This window comes from Solea senegalensis, linkage group LG15, assembly GCF_019176455.1.
Source record: "Solea senegalensis isolate Sse05_10M linkage group LG15, IFAPA_SoseM_1, whole genome shotgun sequence".
Taxonomy (NCBI): Eukaryota; Metazoa; Chordata; class Actinopteri; order Pleuronectiformes; family Soleidae; genus Solea; species Solea senegalensis.
In genome coordinates this window covers 482,403-502,903 of record NC_058035.1, presented here as the reverse complement: position 1 = coordinate 502,903, position 20,501 = coordinate 482,403, and the positions used below count along the sequence as shown (strand labels likewise).

Sequence of the window (20,501 nt, the reverse complement as noted above, 5' to 3'; positions counted from 1 at the left end):
AACCGCACAAAACGAAATTAAACCAATTTGAACAACATTAAACCAAATCTAACCCAATTAAACCAAACTAAATCAAGTCCTTGCCCAAAAAAGGCTTCTGTCTTTTAAGTTAACATTGACGTTTTTGTACGTACAATCGTCCAAGTTTTGTTAGGGCCACCATTATTGCACTGCAAGACATTTTAAACTGCAGTTGCTATTCATTGGCTATGAATAAATATCCCAAACTGACCAAGAGATCTCACTTAATGTCAGAAAACCAGAGCTACATGCTAACATTAAACACAGCTACACTCCAGCCAAGCTTCCCTCAAAGTAGTTCCTCCAAATTAAAACATCCATGGTCGGACTTTTAGGGAGAAACTCTGATGATTCTCACACATCTGTACTTCAGGAAGTAACGGACAAAGACCTTCTTGACAATCTGAGAGTATTTCATTTAAGGGGTTAGGGTAAGGGTTTTTTAATCAGTGAAGGAACAATTAACCAATTTATAGCAGTTAAATATGAGTAATAAATATGCGGAAACTGTAGATGTGTATAGTCTTGATGGGGTCACACAACCTTCAGAGGCCTGTGAACTTCTCTGTTTATGTGAGTATTTTCCACAACAGCAGGAGCTTCAGAGATTAGTTTCCATCTTTGCCTTTTGTTATTTTTGTTGGTTTCATTTGCAAATGCATGCTGTATTTTTTTTAGATTTTTATTTTCTTTCTTTCTTTCTTTCTTTCTTTCTTTAATTTACTTTCATCTTGTGTGACTAGTTCCACGCTGCCTGCATGTCGAAAGACGAGCGCTGTCACAAAATCGCACGTAGTCAATGCAAAGCGTCATTCCGTCACGCAACGGGTTGTAATGTTCAGAGATGAGGTGGCAGTTAGGTAAGACACACACGCACACACCCAAACACACACACACACACACACACACAGATTGTTAAAATTAGTCTTTCAAGTTTAGAGAAAAGTGCAGCGAGTTTTCTATCCTTTTACCATAACGATGAAAAACTTTTTTTTACTCCATCTCCCTAACAACCATGTCAGCATAAGGACATTTCTTTTCTTACACCAGTCAGCCAGTCATGGTTTAGTTATTGGACAAACATTATATATTATTTTTTGGGAATCTATTTGGACTTTTTCAAATGTTTTTTCTGTTTGTTCATTGTTTGTTTTGTTTTCTTTCTGTTTGTGTCTGTCCTCTCCTCCTGTCTCCTCTTCCTCCATTGGATGGCATGTTAATGCCGTGGTGCATCTAGTGATCTTCAGCCGTCTCTGGACAGGGTTAGAAGTGCTAGCGCCAACTGTCTGACTCCAGACAATCATGCCCCCTCACCAGAGACTGACAGGTACCAGACTCTGAACCCGCGACCCTCCTGTAGTCCTTCGTTGTGTTTCTTTGTTCTCAAACCTTTCCTGGTCTTTGTAGTTCTCTTTACCCCTGTGAATGGTCCTACACATACCCGATGATGAAGCTTCCCCAACCCTCTACCCACCTACCCCACACCCCTGCTGTACTCTGCTCTGCCAATCTGCTGTCCACCTAGAAGTTCCTCTAGTTGCTACCATTTTGTAGATGTTTGTGAAAGTGTTTTGCAGTATTGTATGATTTATTGACAAGTATTCAATTACGTATTAAAAAGTCCAATATGCAATATGTGAGCACCACCAATCAGTGCAGACCAAAGCAAAGGTGATTGCAAAAGGTAGCTAGCTGGTCACCAATGACAACAGACATAGTTTCAGGCCATTTTGGAACCCTTTTTTGGCTTGTAGAACCCTCCATGATGAAAGTTCCAAACCAATATAAACCCTAAACTCATGTTTCTCCTTGTCTGAAGACTTTTTGGCCAAAGAACAAACTTTCTTTAGAGGTAAATCCAGAGAGACTCCTTCATCTGCACCTCGCTTTTACTCCCACTACTCTACCACGACTGCATTCCATACTTGGCTCGTTACAACCTCTGTCAATAACTTGTGAACTCTTAATCATGACATACAGATTGTATACAGGTCAGCCTTAACTTTGAACGCTCAGGAAAATTAGAGTTTACAGGCTGCAAATATGGTGTGAACAAGGAATTAACGGAGAGCAAACATGTTATCGGTCCAATACTGGTCAATATCACTGGATCAGATATGGGAAAAAGAAAAAAGTGAAAGCCAGTACAATCTGTAAATCTTAAAAATGACATGAGGGTGGCAAATGTGTGCCAACGCAGTGGAAGAGTTCTCTTTTTGAAATAGTTGGATAGAGCTTTGCCTTAAATGTGTCAACTTACTAACAAGTCTTTTTAACAGCTAAGTCCTTCAAAAGAGGTACTGGTATCGGACTGATATCAGACAGATAAATAGATAGATATACAAGGTCATTAACTAGTATTGTATTGGACAAAAATGTGGTATTGAGCCATTCGTAATTTTAATTTAGCATGTTTATACACTAGGTGTTTCCGACAGCTTCTATAGCCTCCTACAAAAACAAAGGTTCTGCTGAAAAATTCCACTATTATGTATATTTGCACAACTACTACTGTTTCCTGACTTTCTTGTAAGGCGGATTGTTGCATATTGGACCTTTTAATATGTTATTGATGTTATAAAAACTGAGCAATGTGCATTGTTTTACTCTTCACTACCCAGTCCTCGGTCTAGTCATTGGGTGTCTTCATCTTAGAAGTTGTACTTTTGGTGTTTCCTTCTGGCAACAGATCTGCATGTTGTGTGTGTGGCTGCCAGGACAGTGGAGATTGTCTCTGATTCAAAATAGAAAAGAATTCTGTGCTCAAAACGTTTTTGGAAGAGTCTCTGATGGCCAAAATTGGTTGCCGAAGTTGGTGGCCACCAAAACTGAGCCAAAAGCAGATTGGATTTTTGAGTTGAGTTAAACTGAATTAAAGCTAATGTTGCTTTTGTGTTAGTTGGATGTTTTTATCAACACATCATTGTGTTGATATGTGTCTGTGCGTGTGTGTGTGTGTGTGTGTGTGTGTGTGCGTGCGTGCAAGCGTACCTACAAGTGTGAGTGCGACGTGGATGTGTGGGTGTGGGAGGGGGTGGGTTGTCAATAGGGTGCTGCTGAGTTCTTGTGTTTAAGAGGTTTTCTTCAGAGGAGAGCTCTGATTATTGTGAGGAAAGTTATGTTGGTTAAAATGTTACTGGTGAACACTAATGTATAGTCTTATCCTGACTGGATATAAATTACATATACTTGCAATATCAGAGACTCACCGGAATCCAGCGAGAAACAGTGAAGTATTGAAAATAGAGGGATATAATATGTATAGACTAGATAGGGGAACAACAAGGGGAGGTGGGGTAGCTATCTATTGCCAAGATCATATTCCAGTTAAAACCAGAAATGATCTGGGATGTGAAGAGGTGAAAGTATTGTGGATGCAGGTTCAACTTCTGTATATAAAACCAAGGTTAATAGGGTGCTGCTATAGACCTCCGAACGCAACTACAATGTACTTGTACATGATGGAGAGGGATAGAGCCAAGGCGGATGCAATAAAATCTGGTGGTGAACGAGAATGTATTGTAAACTTAGAAACTTTGTAACAATGTTGAATAAAAATAAGAAGAATATGTATTATCATAAGAAAATTAGCAATATTAATATAGACAGCAAGTCAATTTGGATAATTCTTAATCACCTAATGGGAAAAGTGTGTAGATGTACACCATCTTTCTAAGAGGCAAAGGGCAATTTTTTATCACCAAACCAGTTGATATAGCTAACTATTTGAGTGTATTTGAGTGATAAAATTCAGAAATTAAATGATGGAATGGAGGTGAATGATAAGAGTCTAGAGCTCTCATCCAGGCTTATCACAAACAAAGTGACAAAGAATAAATGTTGTAATTTCCACTTTGAAAAAGTCAAGGTGTCTACAGTCGAACAATTAATAAGACTGAGTAAGAACAAACCAGCTGGTGTTGGTAACCTGGATGCGAGATTGCTTTAACCTGTTGCTAATGTTTTGGCTCTGCCTGTCTGCCATATCATTAACTTAAGTTTTTAAAAATCAATTTGCCCAGGAGACTGGAAGATTGCTAAAATTATTCCACTGCCTAAAAATAACAAAGAGACTTTCTCAGGGAAAAATAGTAGACCAATAAGCATTCTGTCCACTCAGAAAAATCATGGAAAGAATAGTACATGAGCAAATACAACATTATTTCTGTATAAACGACTTGAACACAGCTCATCAACATGCATACAGTTAAGGGTACTCCACAGTTACTGCACTAACCCAAATGACTGATGAATGGTTAAAAGAAATAGATCCATTTTACTAGATTTTAGTGCTGCTTATGCTATTCTTGACCATAGATTATTAGTGAATAAACTACACTGTTGTGGTTTTGATAGGGGTTCTGTTGCCTGGATCAATAGTTACCTCACAAATAGGAAATACTGTGTATAATTTAATGGCGTTTTTTCATAAATGAGGGTTATGAGCTGTGGAGTCCCACAAGGGAGTTGTTTAGGGCCACTTTTATTTTCAATATTTACAAAAAAAATGTACCTTTAATTTTAAACCATACTTCCATTGCTATGTATGCAGATGACTCAACCATTCATTCTGCAGCGTCAACATCAAGAGATCTTTAAAAGGTTCTAAATGAAGAGCTTGTACTGATCAGAAAATGGGTTAACATAAATAAATGTCCTGAATGAGCCATGTAGATGAAATGGTGAAGAAAATGGGTAGAAGGACATATTTACCAGGATGCTATCTCAGCTGGATTACTGCACATTCACATGGTCCAATACATCTGAAAATAATCTTAATAGGCTACAGGTAGCTCAAAACAAAGCTGCTCGTATAGTGCTTGTCACAACCTGGCTCAAAGTATGTGACAAAAATAGAGACCACACATAGTCTGCACAGAATTGAACCATATTTTAATTAAATTAAATTAAATTAAATTAAACTAATCTAATACTTAAACATAATGTGTAAACAAAACAGGAACTTCCTCTCCAGAGGAAGAGAGCCAGTGCAATCTGTGGCAGGTCTGTTTAAATAGCCTCCTGAGCTGTGTGCAGGTGTACTGCATCACTCAATCAGCCACAGCTCCACCCACCTGAAAGAGAAGGCAAAACAGCCAACAACGGAAGCAAACATGGCCAGCCCTGAATCCGTCACATGCTTAACTGCTCATACAGAACTAGAGTATGTGAGATGCTTAGTAAAGTGAATTGGTTACCAGTTAAAGCTAGGTTACACTACTCTCTTGTTAGTTTTGTTAGAAATATAATAACAACAAAGAGTCCTGTTAGTTTATTTAATAGTTTAATGTTTTCTTATGGATGGAATTCTTTACCATGTTTTTTAGTTAATGAAACAAGTGAGATGGCCTTTAAAATCAAATTGAAATTGTATTTGTTTATGCAAGGTGTTACATGATGGTTTTTTCTTCTTCCTCTTTTAAAAGAGGCCATGTACCTTTTCCTGTGGAAAGTACATAAGTACTATGACTATGGTTGATCAGAATAGAATATAACCAACTTAAATCAAGTAGTGATTTTCATTTGCTCTTATTTTATGTTTGTGTTGTATGCAGTATGAATGCATGTTTATGTCTAAAGATGAAATGCAATTTGTAATTCTGACCACAGGTAGAACAGCACTCATCTGTGGATGAGATAGCTGATGTGGATCAATAATCAATAAACAATTATGGAGAACAAAGTTTGTTACATCGGGCTTTTTAGTCTTGATGTGTCAGTGTTGTGTTTACAGCTTGTTTCATTGCTCGTAAGTGGTTAAAAAACGTACTTGTGGCATTGGCAGGCACGAAAAAACAGACATGGGCAGCTTTTCACTTCATGCATGGATCAGCATGGCTTTCTGATGATTTTACACTGGCTTGCTGATTTTATGGTCATATGGGTGATATGTTTTGTATGTGTACACATAGAAAATCATTGTCACGTACGCTGCCGCGGAGACGTCCGGCGAGTCCCAGGATTCTTATTCAACATGCTTCCCCTGAAGATGACAGGTATCCTTTAACGGAACTACAACAGCTTCCTCTTAGAGCTTGACTTGTGCCTTAAAGTCAGATGCCTTTGTTGCAAAACCCTTGTTGTCGTGGAAGAATGTGGCAACATATCATCAAGTTTTTTCTGTTATGTGAGAAAACATAATCCTCCTTATGTTTCCGCCTGAAGCAAGTAGGTCTTACTGGCTACAGGCAGATGTCAAGCTCGATTTGCAGCCAACACTAATCTCTTCACAGAGTTCAGACACTTGTAAATAACTGGTTGTGACTTTACAACCTAGAACCTTTTTCCAAACCTTCATTCGATGTTATTAAATGATGTATCATGTGAAACAAACATCTCAGTTTAAAGCATTTTCAAAGAAATGGTAAACAATTTTGGGAAATGTGCTTGAATGTTCATGCTCGGTCAGACAGTGGCCTTGCTTTACAGAGGCCACCATCTTGAGCTGCCATGTTTCTGCAGCAGAAACATGCAGAAGCTTATAAATGTAAATCAAATCATTGGATTGAATATCGAAAAGACAATAATGTTGAATTTGATATCCAAAATCCAATGTATTGCATGCTTCTCCATGCACAGACTGGAAAAGCAGTCATGTTTTGGGTTATTTATTTCTGCTATATAGAAGCAGATATGTGTTACTTGGTTAGAAAATTCATTCATTTTTTTATCTGCCAATCCCAGCTGACAATTGGCGAAAGGCGGGGTATACCCTGGACAGCTCGCCAGTCCATCAACCATCCCAGATAGAGAATTCTATCTTTGAAAATTGCACGAAATAGCACAAATGTCCAGTTAACTGCTGTGTAGTTTAAAATGACTGCATTGGATTGATATCCGTATCCGTAAGTTGTGATACCGATATCAGTTTCAGACACATAAAAGTCATATCGTGCCATCCAGGCCACTGTAATTCCCTGATGCACATGGGAAACTTCAATAACCTTTGGAGCAAAGCAGTATCATAGAAACTGATTTTCATGCTGTGTTTTCCAGCTGTATGTAACATTGTGGAGAAAATAATTGACAAAGCAGACAGATGAGAAGTATTTACGGCCTAAGCAAGGCAAAGCTTTGAGCAACAGTCTCTCCTGATCTAAAATGTGACCACCCTTTTTCCACGAATGTAGCTCAATGGTAGCACCCCATATGTGTGTGTCTGCCATTAGCTTGTGCATGTGTTTGTTATTTGGAATTTCCTCCTTATTCCTGGTAAAACATGTTGCATTACTTTTTCCTGGCTACCAACCCTTGTGATAAAACACACCAAGAGAGGTAACTCTGACACTGGCGTCCAAACATTAGCGTCATCCAAAGATCTTGGACAACAGCTCAGTTTATCTTCAACTTGTTTGCCAATAATATAGTTTATAGTAGGAACACTCATGAGTCGGAACCAAACACATCATAGCCACATCTGGATGTTTCCAGTCCCAAAGTTAAATCAAAACTTGCTGTATCTCTGGCCATTGACCTTTGTTGCTTCTAGGGGAAGAGGCGACACAATCCTCGGTATCGTTAGCGGTCCGATACTGGCCAAAAGATACAAATACCAAACTATCCATTGATACCATTCACGTAATGCAGATGGAGCATTGTGTTTCGCAAATGGCTGGTGATAGCTAGGTGCTATCGGACTTATATGGGTATCGGTACAAGCTCAAAGTTTCCATTTCGGAGACAAAAAGGTAGTATTAAACTCCTTGTAGCTTCTTGTATGTGTGTAGGCTAATTAGCATGTGTATAACATACATGTGCGAAGGCTAATGACGTTAAACCTGTAGCGATCAACACGGCACGTATCATGTAAGTATATTTCCCAAAATGATTTACTTTTCTGTTATTTTTTTGCTTCAAACTTGTTTCAACTAAGTTTAATAAATTCTTGAACTTAACAAAATAAAAGATAGAATCATGAGGTATTTAAGATCTGGACACTGTGAAGAGTGACTGTAATATACAATGAATTGTTCCATCATTTGTGTAAAAGGGAAGCTTGTGTGGCTTTTACTTTGTGGATGATATTTTTCCTGGTTTGTAGTTTGACGACAGGAGACTTTTAACCCCAGGGTTTTGTTTTATTATTGTGGTCGTCACTGTAGAGTTCTGTCCCGTTGCTTCTTCTTCTTCTTCTTCTTCTTCTTGCTCCTTCCTTGGTGGTTTCCATAGCACCCAGTTTGTGCTGTTGTGAAGTGGTGGTAGTTTTGGTGTGAAATCCTTTCCTCGCTGATGCTTCGTTTGCTTCCCGCATTCTTCCAACGTCTCCGTTTTTTTGTTCAGGGGAATTTGCAGCTTCTGTGTGCGCTCACCTTTCTCCTGTTCAGTCTTTGATTAGGTCTGTGTCCTCAGGGCTTAGTAATGACTCCGCGGTGACTTAAACATTTCAATTTCAAGTGTGTGTGCGAGCAAGCGTGCGTGCGCGGCACCTTGGTGGTGATGCATGTGTCATGTTTGTCATTTTCATGTCCATGAATGGAGAATACGGATGCTACTTCCCGCCCAAGAAACTTTAATTCACCTCAGTACAAAGACGAGGTACATGCACACTCTGTCTACTCTGTGCGCACACACTTAACCAGTGAAGCACGATGATGTGACACCCCCGTTATTCATTACACCAACCTGCCATGCATCACAGCACGGCTCCCATTTCCTGTTTTCCACATCATAAACTTATAAGGCCAATGCCAGCACCACTGACAGAATCAGATTCTTCTTCTTCTGTTCTCGATGATTTATCGTCCATCATGGTCTCTTCCATCCATCCATCCATCCATCTATCAATTTGTTCCATTTTTTCTTTTCTTTTTTGGTTCTTGTATTGCTCCTTTTGCTCATACACCATTCTCCAGACAGCCTGGGACCTTGGAAACACCTGAATGTCAGACTCTTGGCAAGAAGCTCTCTGACAGTGGCAGGTAAGGCGTCGACCGCTGGTTGAACACATGTCAAAGGTCACTCTACGACCTCGTCTCCCTAAAAAAATGATGTTCCCACATGACTAAATGCATTTTATGGGATAAAGATGAGATCTTTTGGCATCAACTGGAAAATTGGGTGTGTGGAAGAATAATGAAATTTCGTGGCTGGTTCGATATTTAAACTACAGGTAGATGGATTAATCGGGCCATTATTTGCCATTTTTTAACAAAGAGCATTGCTTTTATGATGACCTGTTAATATTTAGCTCATACATGATTATTTTAATTGAAAACACTGTATATAATAGACATTAAATGCAACTGGTCACTGAAGTATTATTTGTTATCATTAAAACGTTTTATTTAATCAGATGGAGGTAAAAAAGAAAATAGACTGAATATGGGTTAAAAACAAAAGCCCATTAGCTGCAATCTGAGTTGTAAAAATCAATTTTTTGTCATAGAAAAATCTGTCAACCTCTAATTTGAATGAAACAAAATGAAAAATGTTCATATTTAAAGCTCTTTGTGCAGCAATTCCAGACTCTTAATGATGACTAAATTCAAATTTAAATAGCTCGATCCTTCCTCCAAACAGCAAGCTCTTCTGCTCATCTTTCATTGAACCCATTTTGGATTATTTATTTTTCTCTTTGTTTTTCCGTTACTTTTCCTCGCTCTTCCGTTTCCATTTTTTTTCCTTCTTCCTATTTTTTCTTCCCGTTCTCGTTCCTTGCATGCTGCTGCTGCCGCTGCTGCTGCTCATGCATCTGCTCTGGGTTTGTATCGCTCGTTTGCGTCTAAGTAGCAGAATGCAGCCCACCTCAATATTAAGGGGCTCCCGAGGGAAAAAGGCCCCACTTCGGCCCACTGGTAAGGAGATTCCCCCAGAGTGTGTGCCCTCCCTCATCTCCAGGCCACAGACAAAGTGTCACTCCTACATGATTGTGTTTATTTGTTTGTGTCTCTGTGACTTTGTCTTTGCCACAACTGAGCCTCAGCTGCTGCTTCTCTGTGTTTGTGTATTTACTGTAAGTCTTTTTGGATCAGTGTAACTTCGGTGTGTGTGTGAAACTTGAATATGAAATGTTAAACAGGGTCAATTTGTTAAACATCAGCGTAAAATAATTATCAATTAGAACATTATTCATAGAATTTTCATCCTATCATATGCAGGTAGATAGTTTGAAAATCCAATACTGAATGAACCAAAAGACTTAAATACGAGGAGTTACACATTCCCTTTTCCACAAGTTAAACATAATAATATAATTGTATAACTTAATCAAGTAAATTTCTAAAATTACAGCTCCTTTAAGTTTCGTGGCAGAGCTAATAAAGACGTCCCATCCAGGTTAAGTTTGCACAAGTTTACCCAGAGTTTCACATGCTTTATGGCTAGTTCTGCTCACTAGCGAGCTAATCCTATCAAATGAACACAACACAATGTCCATAGATACTAGTAACACAGAAACAAGTGTATGATTTTAAAGTGACTTTAATTGATTAAAAAACAACAACTTTAGTTACACTGTTTTTAGTCATAGCAGCCATTTTGAAATGTGACTTTGGGGTATGAGGCGTTAGAAACAGTTGATGACTTGGAATTAACAACTTCCTGAGCGTTTTGCTTGAAACATCCTACTCATAAATGGATAAATACAGCTTCCAAGTACAACTGGATGCACTATAACATGCTCTAATTGGATCTAAAATATGTAACACTTTGAATTCACTGTGAAATGCATTAGAAAACAAAGGTGTCATGGATCACTTAGGTGTTTTGTGAGAATGGATGAGAAAGAATGAGTATGTGCAGAATGACTGGATTAATGCTTTGCGGCTTTCACTTTCCTCTGTGTTCTTTCACTCTTGAAAATCTTTGATTTGCAGCAACAACAAAAAAAATCCTGAACAAGCTTCACTTTGTTGCCACTGATTCTTCACTGTTCTTCCATGTTTTTTCTGTCAGCCACTTCCGGTTGGTTTTCCTTTTTTAGGTTTAACTTTACATTTTGAGGTTTTAATGTGTACAGGATGACCCCTGACCTGCCAGTTACAGGTGCTAGACCCACGTTTAACTTGAATGTTGTTTTCTCTCCCCTTTTTTCTTTATTCCCATTCCTGTCATCCTTGTCTATATTCATCCCTCCTTTCTTTCTCTCTTCTCTCACCATTTCTCCTCCCCACTGGTCGTGTCCTTCCTCCTCTCTATCTGCCTCACTGTCTCGTCACGGTGTTTTAGGGGCCACCTCCAAGGTGGTGCGTCTCTTTCCTCCTCAGTGACGTCCTCCTCAGCTCGCAGAGTGAGGCAGCTCCCGCAGCTTCCCCCCAAGAGCAGCACTGTAGAACAAGGTACGTGTGTGTGCAACCAAGTTCTGTTTGATTATCAAGTTAAAAATGCCATAAATATTTGACTGAAAGCTGGAGTAAGCTAAGGTTTTTGGATGGAGGTCCTCTGGTCTGATATGCAATCTCTCCATCTATTAGATCTATTTTCCAACTGTTAGGTCTTTTTATAGGTTGCTTTGCAGCATAGGCATTTGCTACCATTGCTGGAAAAAGCGTAATTTCCAAGTATGCATAGTACTTAGTAGAGCAGCCAATAGGAGGCGAACTCTGTCTCTGAAGTGTCTGATAATTGGTCATAGGATAGATTCCCACAAAGCTGGAAACGAAGTGTATTTACTTATATCACTTGATGTACGTCATCCTGAAAAGTTGTTGTGGAATTGTTGATCGACAACAACAAAGATATGTCACCTACCCCAGTTTTTAGAAAGCACTGGTCTATAAAAAGGCCAGAAGAAGGAAGTTAAAATAGTTTAAATGTGTGCTTGTTCTGGGAGAAGCACGATGACGAGGAGAATCGTATGAGTAGAAGTCACTGGACTTCCTAATTGAGACAAATGAATATTTTAAGCCGTAACCATCTGAGGATACGTTGGTTGTGTGAGGGATTAGATCACATCAACTACACAGGAAGTGTTTGGTTCTTAACCCACCACTAGAGGCTAGGCTCTTCAATGGAATCCACTTTATTGAAGGGCCGTTCATTTTTGAGTAAAGGGACAGTTTGGATTCGGAAAATGGTAGTTACGATAAATATTGTGTAGAAGCACTATTTGTCCAGACATTGAAACTGACCAACAAGGAACCTTTTTTCCCGACTAACCAGTGTCCATGCCAGAAACCAATGGGAATGCAGCTTTCTTTCACCATTTTACATATTAGAAATGTTTAAATAAAGGTTAATTTACAGTTTAATTATGAGTACATTGTGTGTTTGTGTGTAGCCCTGGTAGCAGAGGAGCGTGTCCGTCAGCTCCAGATGAGGGTGCATTCCAACCGGGTGTCGGCTGCCTCCACGTCCAGCCAACAGGACCTGGACAGAGCCCTCAAGAACAAACGCGAGGTGGATCATCAACTTTTTCGTTATAATTATTTTTTTGTATTTCTATTTAAAACAAACTCAGCAGACAGTTCCAGACATAATCGGTAAGTACGTGTGTTTTCCCGCAGCTCTACAAAGATCAGAGGAGGAGCAGTGAAAACGTTTCCCATAAGTCCTCAGACAGTGATGTCAGCGACGTGTCAGCCATCTCTCGAACCAGCAGTGCCTCTCGCATCAGTAGCACCAGCTACATGTCCATCCAGTCAGAGAGACCCCGGGGACGCTTCAGGTACACACACACAATCATACACTCTCCATGTTTACGTCTCAATTAAAAAAGGTCCAATATACGAGATTTTGCCTCATGAGCCTCATAATATCTTTGGTAATCATTTTGGTTCCACTTGAATGCAACAGTAAACACATTAATTGTAAAGAAGGCAAAGTATCTCACTGAAGCCGACTCTAAATTTACTTCCAAACTAAGATCATTTTTTAGCTGAAAAAGGCTTTTTAAAGTTAATATTGGTGTGGCATTTTCACAATGGAGCCTTAAAAACAGTGAAAAAGGCTCCAAAAACAGTCATTGATTTCTAAATTTGAGTATGTTTTTAGCAATGACAACACTTTGTGTGATCTAAATATTTGAGAGCATCATCAAATATTTTATTAATGTAACTGGATTCTTCAACTCCAACAATTAGTTGCGCTCAGGTATTGTATATTGGACCATTAAGGTGTTATTACAACCCTATGAAATAAGGTCAGCATTGAATGACATTATATGACTGGTTTGGTAAATCTCAGTCGGGCCATGCGCGCAACGGGCCACCACATGATGAAAAGCACCAGCGTGAGTGGTGAGATCTACGGCATGGAGCACACCGACGGCAGCCAGTCAGACACCGCGCTGGGAAGCCTGGGGAGCGGGATCAAGAAGCGGCGCTCGAGCCTCAGCCAGCGAGTCGTCGCCATCCTCCCATCCAGACGCAGCCGAAGTACCTCGCAACTGAGCCAGACAGGTGAGGGATCTGACCCCCCCCCAACAACCCCCAACACAACTGACTGTCATCACAACAGCAGTTTATCTGACAAAATAACATTTTTTCCCAGAAATTATTGGTTTTTCATTTTCACTTTATAGACATTAAGTGGAAATATAATCTCAGAAAGATTTTAGGACATTAGTGTAATTACTGTCAATAAATAACACTGGTGTCAAAGAGACTGGACGCCTTTTACAGGATCTAATCTACTTCTTTGCCCTTGGTTGATGAAGGACGACATTAAATAAATGCAATTAAAAAAAATATCAAGAAGGCTGATGCAGCAAGATTTACAGGAAAACTTTTCTCTATAGAATTTATTGGTGGTTGCAGAATTTTCAAATCAGTCTAATGGCATTCTTGTTTGTAGAGGAATTTGACTATCGCTGGGGCAGCAATAGCTCAGTCGTACTAACAGTGGTAGTGTTCTACAAGAGGTCACTTCTAAGGTCTTATTCAGACCTGGTCTTAATATCCACAAAAATAGCAGCACTGATTTTGACCATTCACTCAGTGTATTTGAGCCCCAAATGTGTTTTATGGCACAAAGAAGAGCCTTAAACTCATACATTTTTCATGTATTAGCAGCTACCGTTAGCAACTACTCTCGCCAGATGCTGTGGCACCAGTATTTGTTGATAACAGCTCCCGTAGCCAGAAGCTAAGTTATCATTGTTTGACATTAGCTGCTAACTGTGGACATCAGTGTAAGACATTTGCAGCTACTGAAGCTAGAAGCTAAGGCATTGGTGTTTGATGTTAGCCACTAACTATGGACATCAGCAGCTATTGTAGTTAGAAGCTAAGGCATTGGTGTTTGACATTAGCGGCTATTGTAGCTAGAGACTGTGAACAGCTAATGTACCCAGGCGCTACAGCATAGGTGTTATCGGACCCAAATGCAGGACAGTAAGTAAAATAGTTTATTTTTAAGCACACAAAAACAGGTGAACAGGCACGAAGATCCTCAAACATGCGGCAAAGAGCGCAGGCGCAAGCTCAACGTCAAACAGGACACTGACTGGAACAGGTAAGCAGAGATTAGCAGAGTCACAGAAGCACATACGTGCAAATAATCCCACAGAACTGCTCAAAAAACGGAGGAGCGAGCTCAAAAAACACATGTAACTCGAGTGAGTGACGGACGAAAACAAACTCACAACCAGACGAAGGGGGAGGTGTTAAATACACTGAGGAATCAGGGAGACGACGAACAAGACACAGGTGAAACAGGTCGGGTAATCACAGAGGGGAGTAAAGTGCACGCAGACAAGGGACGAAAAAGACTTCAAAATAATGAATTTCACAATAAAATGACATTGACAATGGAACATGACAGTTGTCAAATTTTAGCAAAACAGTGTCTGGTTTGTCGTAGCTACTTAAGTCAAACAAGATGTAATAACCCACAGTCAGTTTTTGTTGCTGTTTCATCTCCGCTTCACTGATTAAAACTTTGTGTAGGGTTTTTTTTCCGATGTTGTTGTTGTTTATGGTATTTGTTGTTGTTGTGTGTGTTATTTCAGAAGCGGCGGTTAAGGCGGTGGACAGACAGAAAGGTAAAGCAATAGTTAGACAGACAGACAGACAGACACATTGAAGACTGAGCAGATAGACACTAACATAGGACAAAATGTAGTAAATGAGTTATCAAGAAAACTTTTTTTTAGTTATTTATTTTTCTGTTTCTTCTTTTTTATTTAGACTTATTAACATAAATGTTGATAAGTGTTAAAATACCAGTGTGAAGGATTTAAGTTTGAATTTATTGTCTAAAAATATTTTTTAGTTTATTTCATTATCTTTTGAAATTAAGAACATTTGTCCTCCATGTTTGTACAGTAGCCCAGAAAGGACAATTCAAACACTGGCCATCTGAAGGCCACCTTACTTTCGAATGGTGCCTTCAAATGGGACCTTTTTTCAAATGTGAAGTTTTGTACATGACACCTGGTGGCATCACACTAGCTAGCATGCTAACGCAATGCAATAGATAGAGGACAAAAATAGTAAAAAAGCATTAGCAAAAATGTCAGAATTTATGAACCACAAGCTTTTATGAGCTTTCAACACAAGGGATTTATCATCTTACCTACTTGTGTATTTATTGGCTGTAATATGCAACTTCACTAAATCCTACACATTGGTTTTTAAGAAACACAAGCGTAGACAGTTAGGAAACCTCAGCGAGTAAGTGTAGCTTTGTGAGACAGACAAAAAAAGTCCCCAGCACCTTCAGCCCTTCCTGAATTCTGTCTCTGGCACGCTTCCTCACTCCACCCTCTCCCTCCACCATCATGTTTTAAAGGCTGGCCCAACTCCAGAAGAAGCCTGCTTGTTTTAAAATATGTGTATTTTTACAATCCCAACTGCAAGTTTAATTTTGGTCACGGCAAAATCTGAACATGGACGTGTTGTGTTTATGACAAAACCAGCAGGCTTTCTCCTCACTGTTAATGGTTCCTTCACTCTCACCTTTACACCCTTGCTTCACCTTTAAGGTATGATGAGTAGACTCTGACTCTCTGCATCCAGCTCTTCCTCCAGTGACCTCACCACCTGTAAAATAACCAAGAAAGTTTCCAAAACTTTGACCTGGCATCATGTTCATGTATATGTTCTCTAAAGTAATGTATTTTACCTTTAAATTGTTCAAGAAATTGGTGAAGTCACTATGGGATCTGAAATGTGCATGGGTAATGTGAAGTATTGAATTGTCCTTTATACAAATGTAGAATCCAGTTGGAGTGTTGGGTAGGTATGACATGAGATGCCTGATAACTGGTAGCAGCCTTGGATTGGATGTGTCACACACAGAGAGCAGAGGCTCAAACCCCTCTTCTCTGTGTTTGCCACAGAGGCGTCAACAGGTAAGAAAGGCAAAGGCAGCAGCAGCATCCAGAGGAGTGTGGAGACGGGAATGGCGGTGGAGTATCCTCGAGGAGGCTCGGCCATGAACCGGCAGGCCAGCAGAGAGTCCACTGACGGCAGCATGAACAGCTACAGCTCTGAGGGGAAGTATGTGAACCACCAATCCACACATTATGTACTTTTTGCCATCACAGGGAATGTTCTGATGATAAAACACGTGTTTGTGTGTCAGTCTGATCTTCTCAGGGATGCGGTTGGGTGCTGACAGTCAGTTCAGTGACTTCCTGGATGGTTTAGGCCCTGGTCAGCTGGTGGGCCGGCAAACGCTGGCAACACCTGCCATGGGTGAGTGAGGACTCATCTACTCTAAATTTCCCCTGAATAAATAGAAAGCATCTTCTAATTATTTCATGTGTGGCAATGTTTTAATGATTTCCATCCCCTGCATGTACAGGTGATGTCCAGATTGGTCTGATGGATAAGAAAGGCCAGCTGGAGGTGGAGGTGATCAGGGCACGAGGCCTTACCCCCAAACCAGGCTCCAAATCCCTCCCAGGTAACACCCATTCTCCTGATTATCTTCTTTCGCCATCTCTTTGAATATTAATTTTTATATTAACCAAACCCCTCCATTCCCAGCTCCCTACGTGAAGGTGTATCTTCTGGATAATGGAACATGTAAAGCCAAAAAGAAAACCAAGATTGCACGAAAGACTCTGGAGCCTCTCTACCAGCAGCACTTGCTCTTCGAGGAGAGTCCGCAGGGCAAAGTGCTTCAGGTAATGTTCTGCTTTTGGGTTTTTTTGTGGATGTGTGGACAAGAGTAATTGCAATACTACTTAGACCTTGTCCACAGGGAAACAAAGCTTTTCCTAGACAATGCCAGTCCTGGTACAGGACAAGTACCAAAATGACCAGATCTGGTACTTTTTGGGTAACCCTAACCCCTAGCCCCAACTGTTCACTTTTTGGCACCTTGGGGTACCAGAGTAAAATGGCATGGTATGGTCTTGGTGGAGCTAAACCTGCTCCCTTGGTTGGTGTTTCTTCAATGGCCGCAGTCATTACATATTACTCAAACAAAGCTTGACGAGTTGAGAAAAACAAAATCGACTACAAATCAAGCTTGGAAAAAAGAGCTGCTGGATGCCCTCCATTGTAGTCTGTTGTGCCGTGTTCAATGTCCTCATTTGTTGTCATTGCACCGGTACATCACGCTACATATCTCACTGACGTGGCCTGACCCACCCAAACCGCACCATGATGGAAATGCAGCTTTTGACGTTGTTTGGACAGGACATACCCTTTGTATTGTATTGAGGTGAATCTGTAGGTTTACTCACTTGTAAGAACAATCCGGGGTGTCATGTGTCTAAAAATGATTATCTTTCTACTTCCAGGTGATAGTATGGGGCGACTACGGACGATTGGACCACAAATGTTTCATGGGTGTAGCACAGATCCTGTTGGAGGAACTGGACCTCTCAAGCACGGTGATCGGCTGGTACAAACTGTTTCCGCCATCGTCATTGGTGGACCCTACATTAGCTCCACTTACACGACTGGCATCTCAGACGTCATTGGACAGCTCAGGACCGCCGCCAGGCGTTCGGTCCTAGTGACCGGATAGCGATTCGCAAAACCCCCCAGCCCCCCACACAACACCCCTTAAAATTACAAAACAATGGACCACATGCTACTGGACCGCAGCTGAGCCGAGGGCGAGATCCCAAACCACGAGAATAAACACGAGAAGCCCTCGGTGAACCAGTGAAAAGCCAGACGGAGAGACAGGGAATGAGAGAGAGAGAAAGAGAGAAGGAGAGACAGAACTAGCCAATCAAAGCTTAGCTGGAGTCTGACAATCATGTCTCACACCTTCCCTCTTCCTCCTCCTTACACCTTTTTGTTTCAAGAGCTTTTCTTTGCTTTGTTTTCTCCTCTGAACCCACAGTGGTAGAGATTTCTGTCCAACATTCTCTCTACTGTTTCCTTTCTATTTCTTTCTTTCATTCTTTTCGTCTAACCTTTTTGCGCAGCCCCTATCAGAACGCTCAATCCAAGTAGAGTCCTCCTCCTCCAGCCACGGTAGCGCCCCGGCCAATCAGAGTAGAGCGTACTGCGAGGTCACAGGGACGAGGAGTCTAAACAATGTGTGGGTTGTTAGTTAGTAGCAAAACGGATACAGCGTTGTGCTGCTGTACTGTTACCGTAGTAACAAGTGTTGTAGACGAGCACGAGGGGTAGAGGTCTGGCACAGTTTGGTGGCCCCTTCAAACGTGAAGGGCAGCCTGCACATGCACGTGCACATTCTTAGCCTTGTTGTGAGATAGATACGAAAGCAAGCACAAGAAACGGTCGACTCCTTTATGCGGAGAAACGGAAAGTTAAAGAAGACACAGGCCAAAGTAAAGGGGATATATGTGAAATATGTACGGCGGCGACATTTGAAATGGTTTCCACAATCCCGAGTACAATATGTTAGAACGTAGTTGTCACAGCGCGAATACACAGAGCTGAACGAACACCTAGCATTGCACTGTGTGTGTGTGCACATACCCAACTGTCCCATTATCACATGACACAAGGAGACAACAATAACGAGCTGTGAAAATGCTACATAATTTAAATATCCACCAACAACATATACGAGATGTTAGCTAACCTTGGATATCTTGGGAATCTCCACTGCTGACTCTTTTTTTTGGCCCCTGGTCAAGACCTTTTTGAGTGAGGTACTGAGGGTTTCTAGGTTTGGTAACGTTCGGAAATTTCTGACCCAAAGCCTCTGAAATGCAGCTCATTGTGTTTGACGTATGTCGAGATCAGACTACACGATTTTTTTGTCTTTCACAATGGTCATTGTGTCAGATTATCAATCAGAGCGGCCGTGGCAACACTACAAATTTGACCCTCAACCAACCAGCGAAAAAAAGGATTGTTGACCCATTCCTGGGTGTCACAAAGAGGACGGTATGGACTATTTGTCCCTTAGAGAGAACTTGGAAGATAACTTCTCTTCACCATGTGAAGCACTGTTACCCTATTGGTCCAGGAGCACAGGAGTCAGGAAAATAGAAAGAATTAGAGTTAGAAAACTATATTCATTCATTCATACAATTTGAACATGCCAGACGTTGCAGAGTCTGCCAGACACCAAATCTCTATTCTCCAATTATGTTACGTTACACGTCTGTTCATCACTCCCGTCGTTTATAAATTTGGTCAAGACCAAATTGCTTGAAAATCGGCAAGGAGTTATCAATCATGGCTATAGATGCGTTGGACCCATTCCTGGGTGTCACGAAGAGGACACTATGGACTGTTTCTCCTCCTACTCCTACTTGAAAATCGGCGTAAATTTGCATAGTCTGATCCCGACAATACTCTCGGCGGCCACAAACCGCGACCAAAACATAAACACGAGTCTGTGTCTCTCATGTTGCTATGATACATTTCTTACATATATCCCCTTTAACTAGTTGCTTATTGAAAAATCTTGACTCGTTTTATTTCTTTGTCTTTTTTGTTGTTTTCGCGTGAAAGTTCAGACTGGTACCATACAGTGCAGACTCCCTCTGTTTTTGTGTACGTTTCATTGTTTTCCGAGCGACGGTGTCAAAGGCCGTTAACAAAGGTCTCGCTACAATCACCCGAACAATCTCCACCCAGTCCCCTCGCCTCCCCCGCCCCTCCACGACCCCCCCTCCCCCACCCGTAAACCCTCTATCTCCCCCTGTAGGAGGGAGCAGCATGACTCGGGAAATCGCCCGACCCCCCAGCCCCCCAAGCTGCATGCACGTTTCTTTTCGTTCTGTTTGTTCTCTCTCTCTCTCTTAATTCTTTGGTTCGTTTTCTATTTCCGTTTTTACTCTCTCTTTTTTCCTTTCTTTGTTTGTTTCGTTTTTGTTTTGTTTTGTAAAACTCGAAGATGAGACAAAAATTCAAAACAGAACAAATTACCAGAAAAAAAAACAGAAAACAGAAAAAAGACTAGAATATGTGTGTTAGTTCCACATACTTTTAGGCCAGCTTGTATGTTGCATGTTCTTGTACAGTTTGCTCGTACTGAATATGAATACAAACCGAGAAAAGCCAAGCCATCCCCACCCCCTAGCAGGAGCGGACCAATGGGGAAAGGGGGGCAAACTCCACCTAGGCCACGCCTACCACTCTGGGTCTAAATATCCATATTAGGGAGAAAAAAACGGATTATTTTGATTGCGTTTTTTTTTTTTATGTTGGAAC

At 40.8% G+C, this 20,501-nt stretch overlaps 1 protein-coding gene across 23 annotated transcripts in view; it reads left to right on the top strand.

Moving 5' to 3' along the window:
- LOC122781453 (regulating synaptic membrane exocytosis protein 1-like) overlaps nt 1-20,126 on the top strand; it is a 79,726-nt gene extending 59,600 nt beyond the window's left edge. For 4 of the 23 annotated variants that reach the window (XM_044045110.1, XM_044045113.1, XM_044045109.1 and 1 more), the window contains 14 exons: nt 1,259-1,348; nt 5,934-6,017; nt 8,500-8,556; nt 8,874-8,939; nt 11,188-11,297; nt 12,239-12,357; nt 12,465-12,625; nt 13,144-13,358; nt 14,909-14,941; nt 16,241-16,400; nt 16,486-16,598; nt 16,708-16,809; nt 16,893-17,032; nt 17,654-20,126. In XM_044045110.1, coding sequence (XP_043901045.1) covers nt 1,259-1,348; nt 5,934-6,017; nt 8,500-8,556; nt 8,874-8,939; nt 11,188-11,297; nt 12,239-12,357; nt 12,465-12,625; nt 13,144-13,358; nt 14,909-14,941; nt 16,241-16,400; nt 16,486-16,598; nt 16,708-16,809; nt 16,893-17,032; nt 17,654-17,872 — 1,669 coding nt within the window. In that variant the 3' untranslated portion in view covers nt 17,873-20,126. The other 19 variants (XM_044045117.1, XM_044045114.1, XM_044045118.1 and 16 more) reach the window with 13 other exon arrangements.
- The last annotated feature ends 375 nt before the right edge of the window (nt 20,127-20,501 follow it).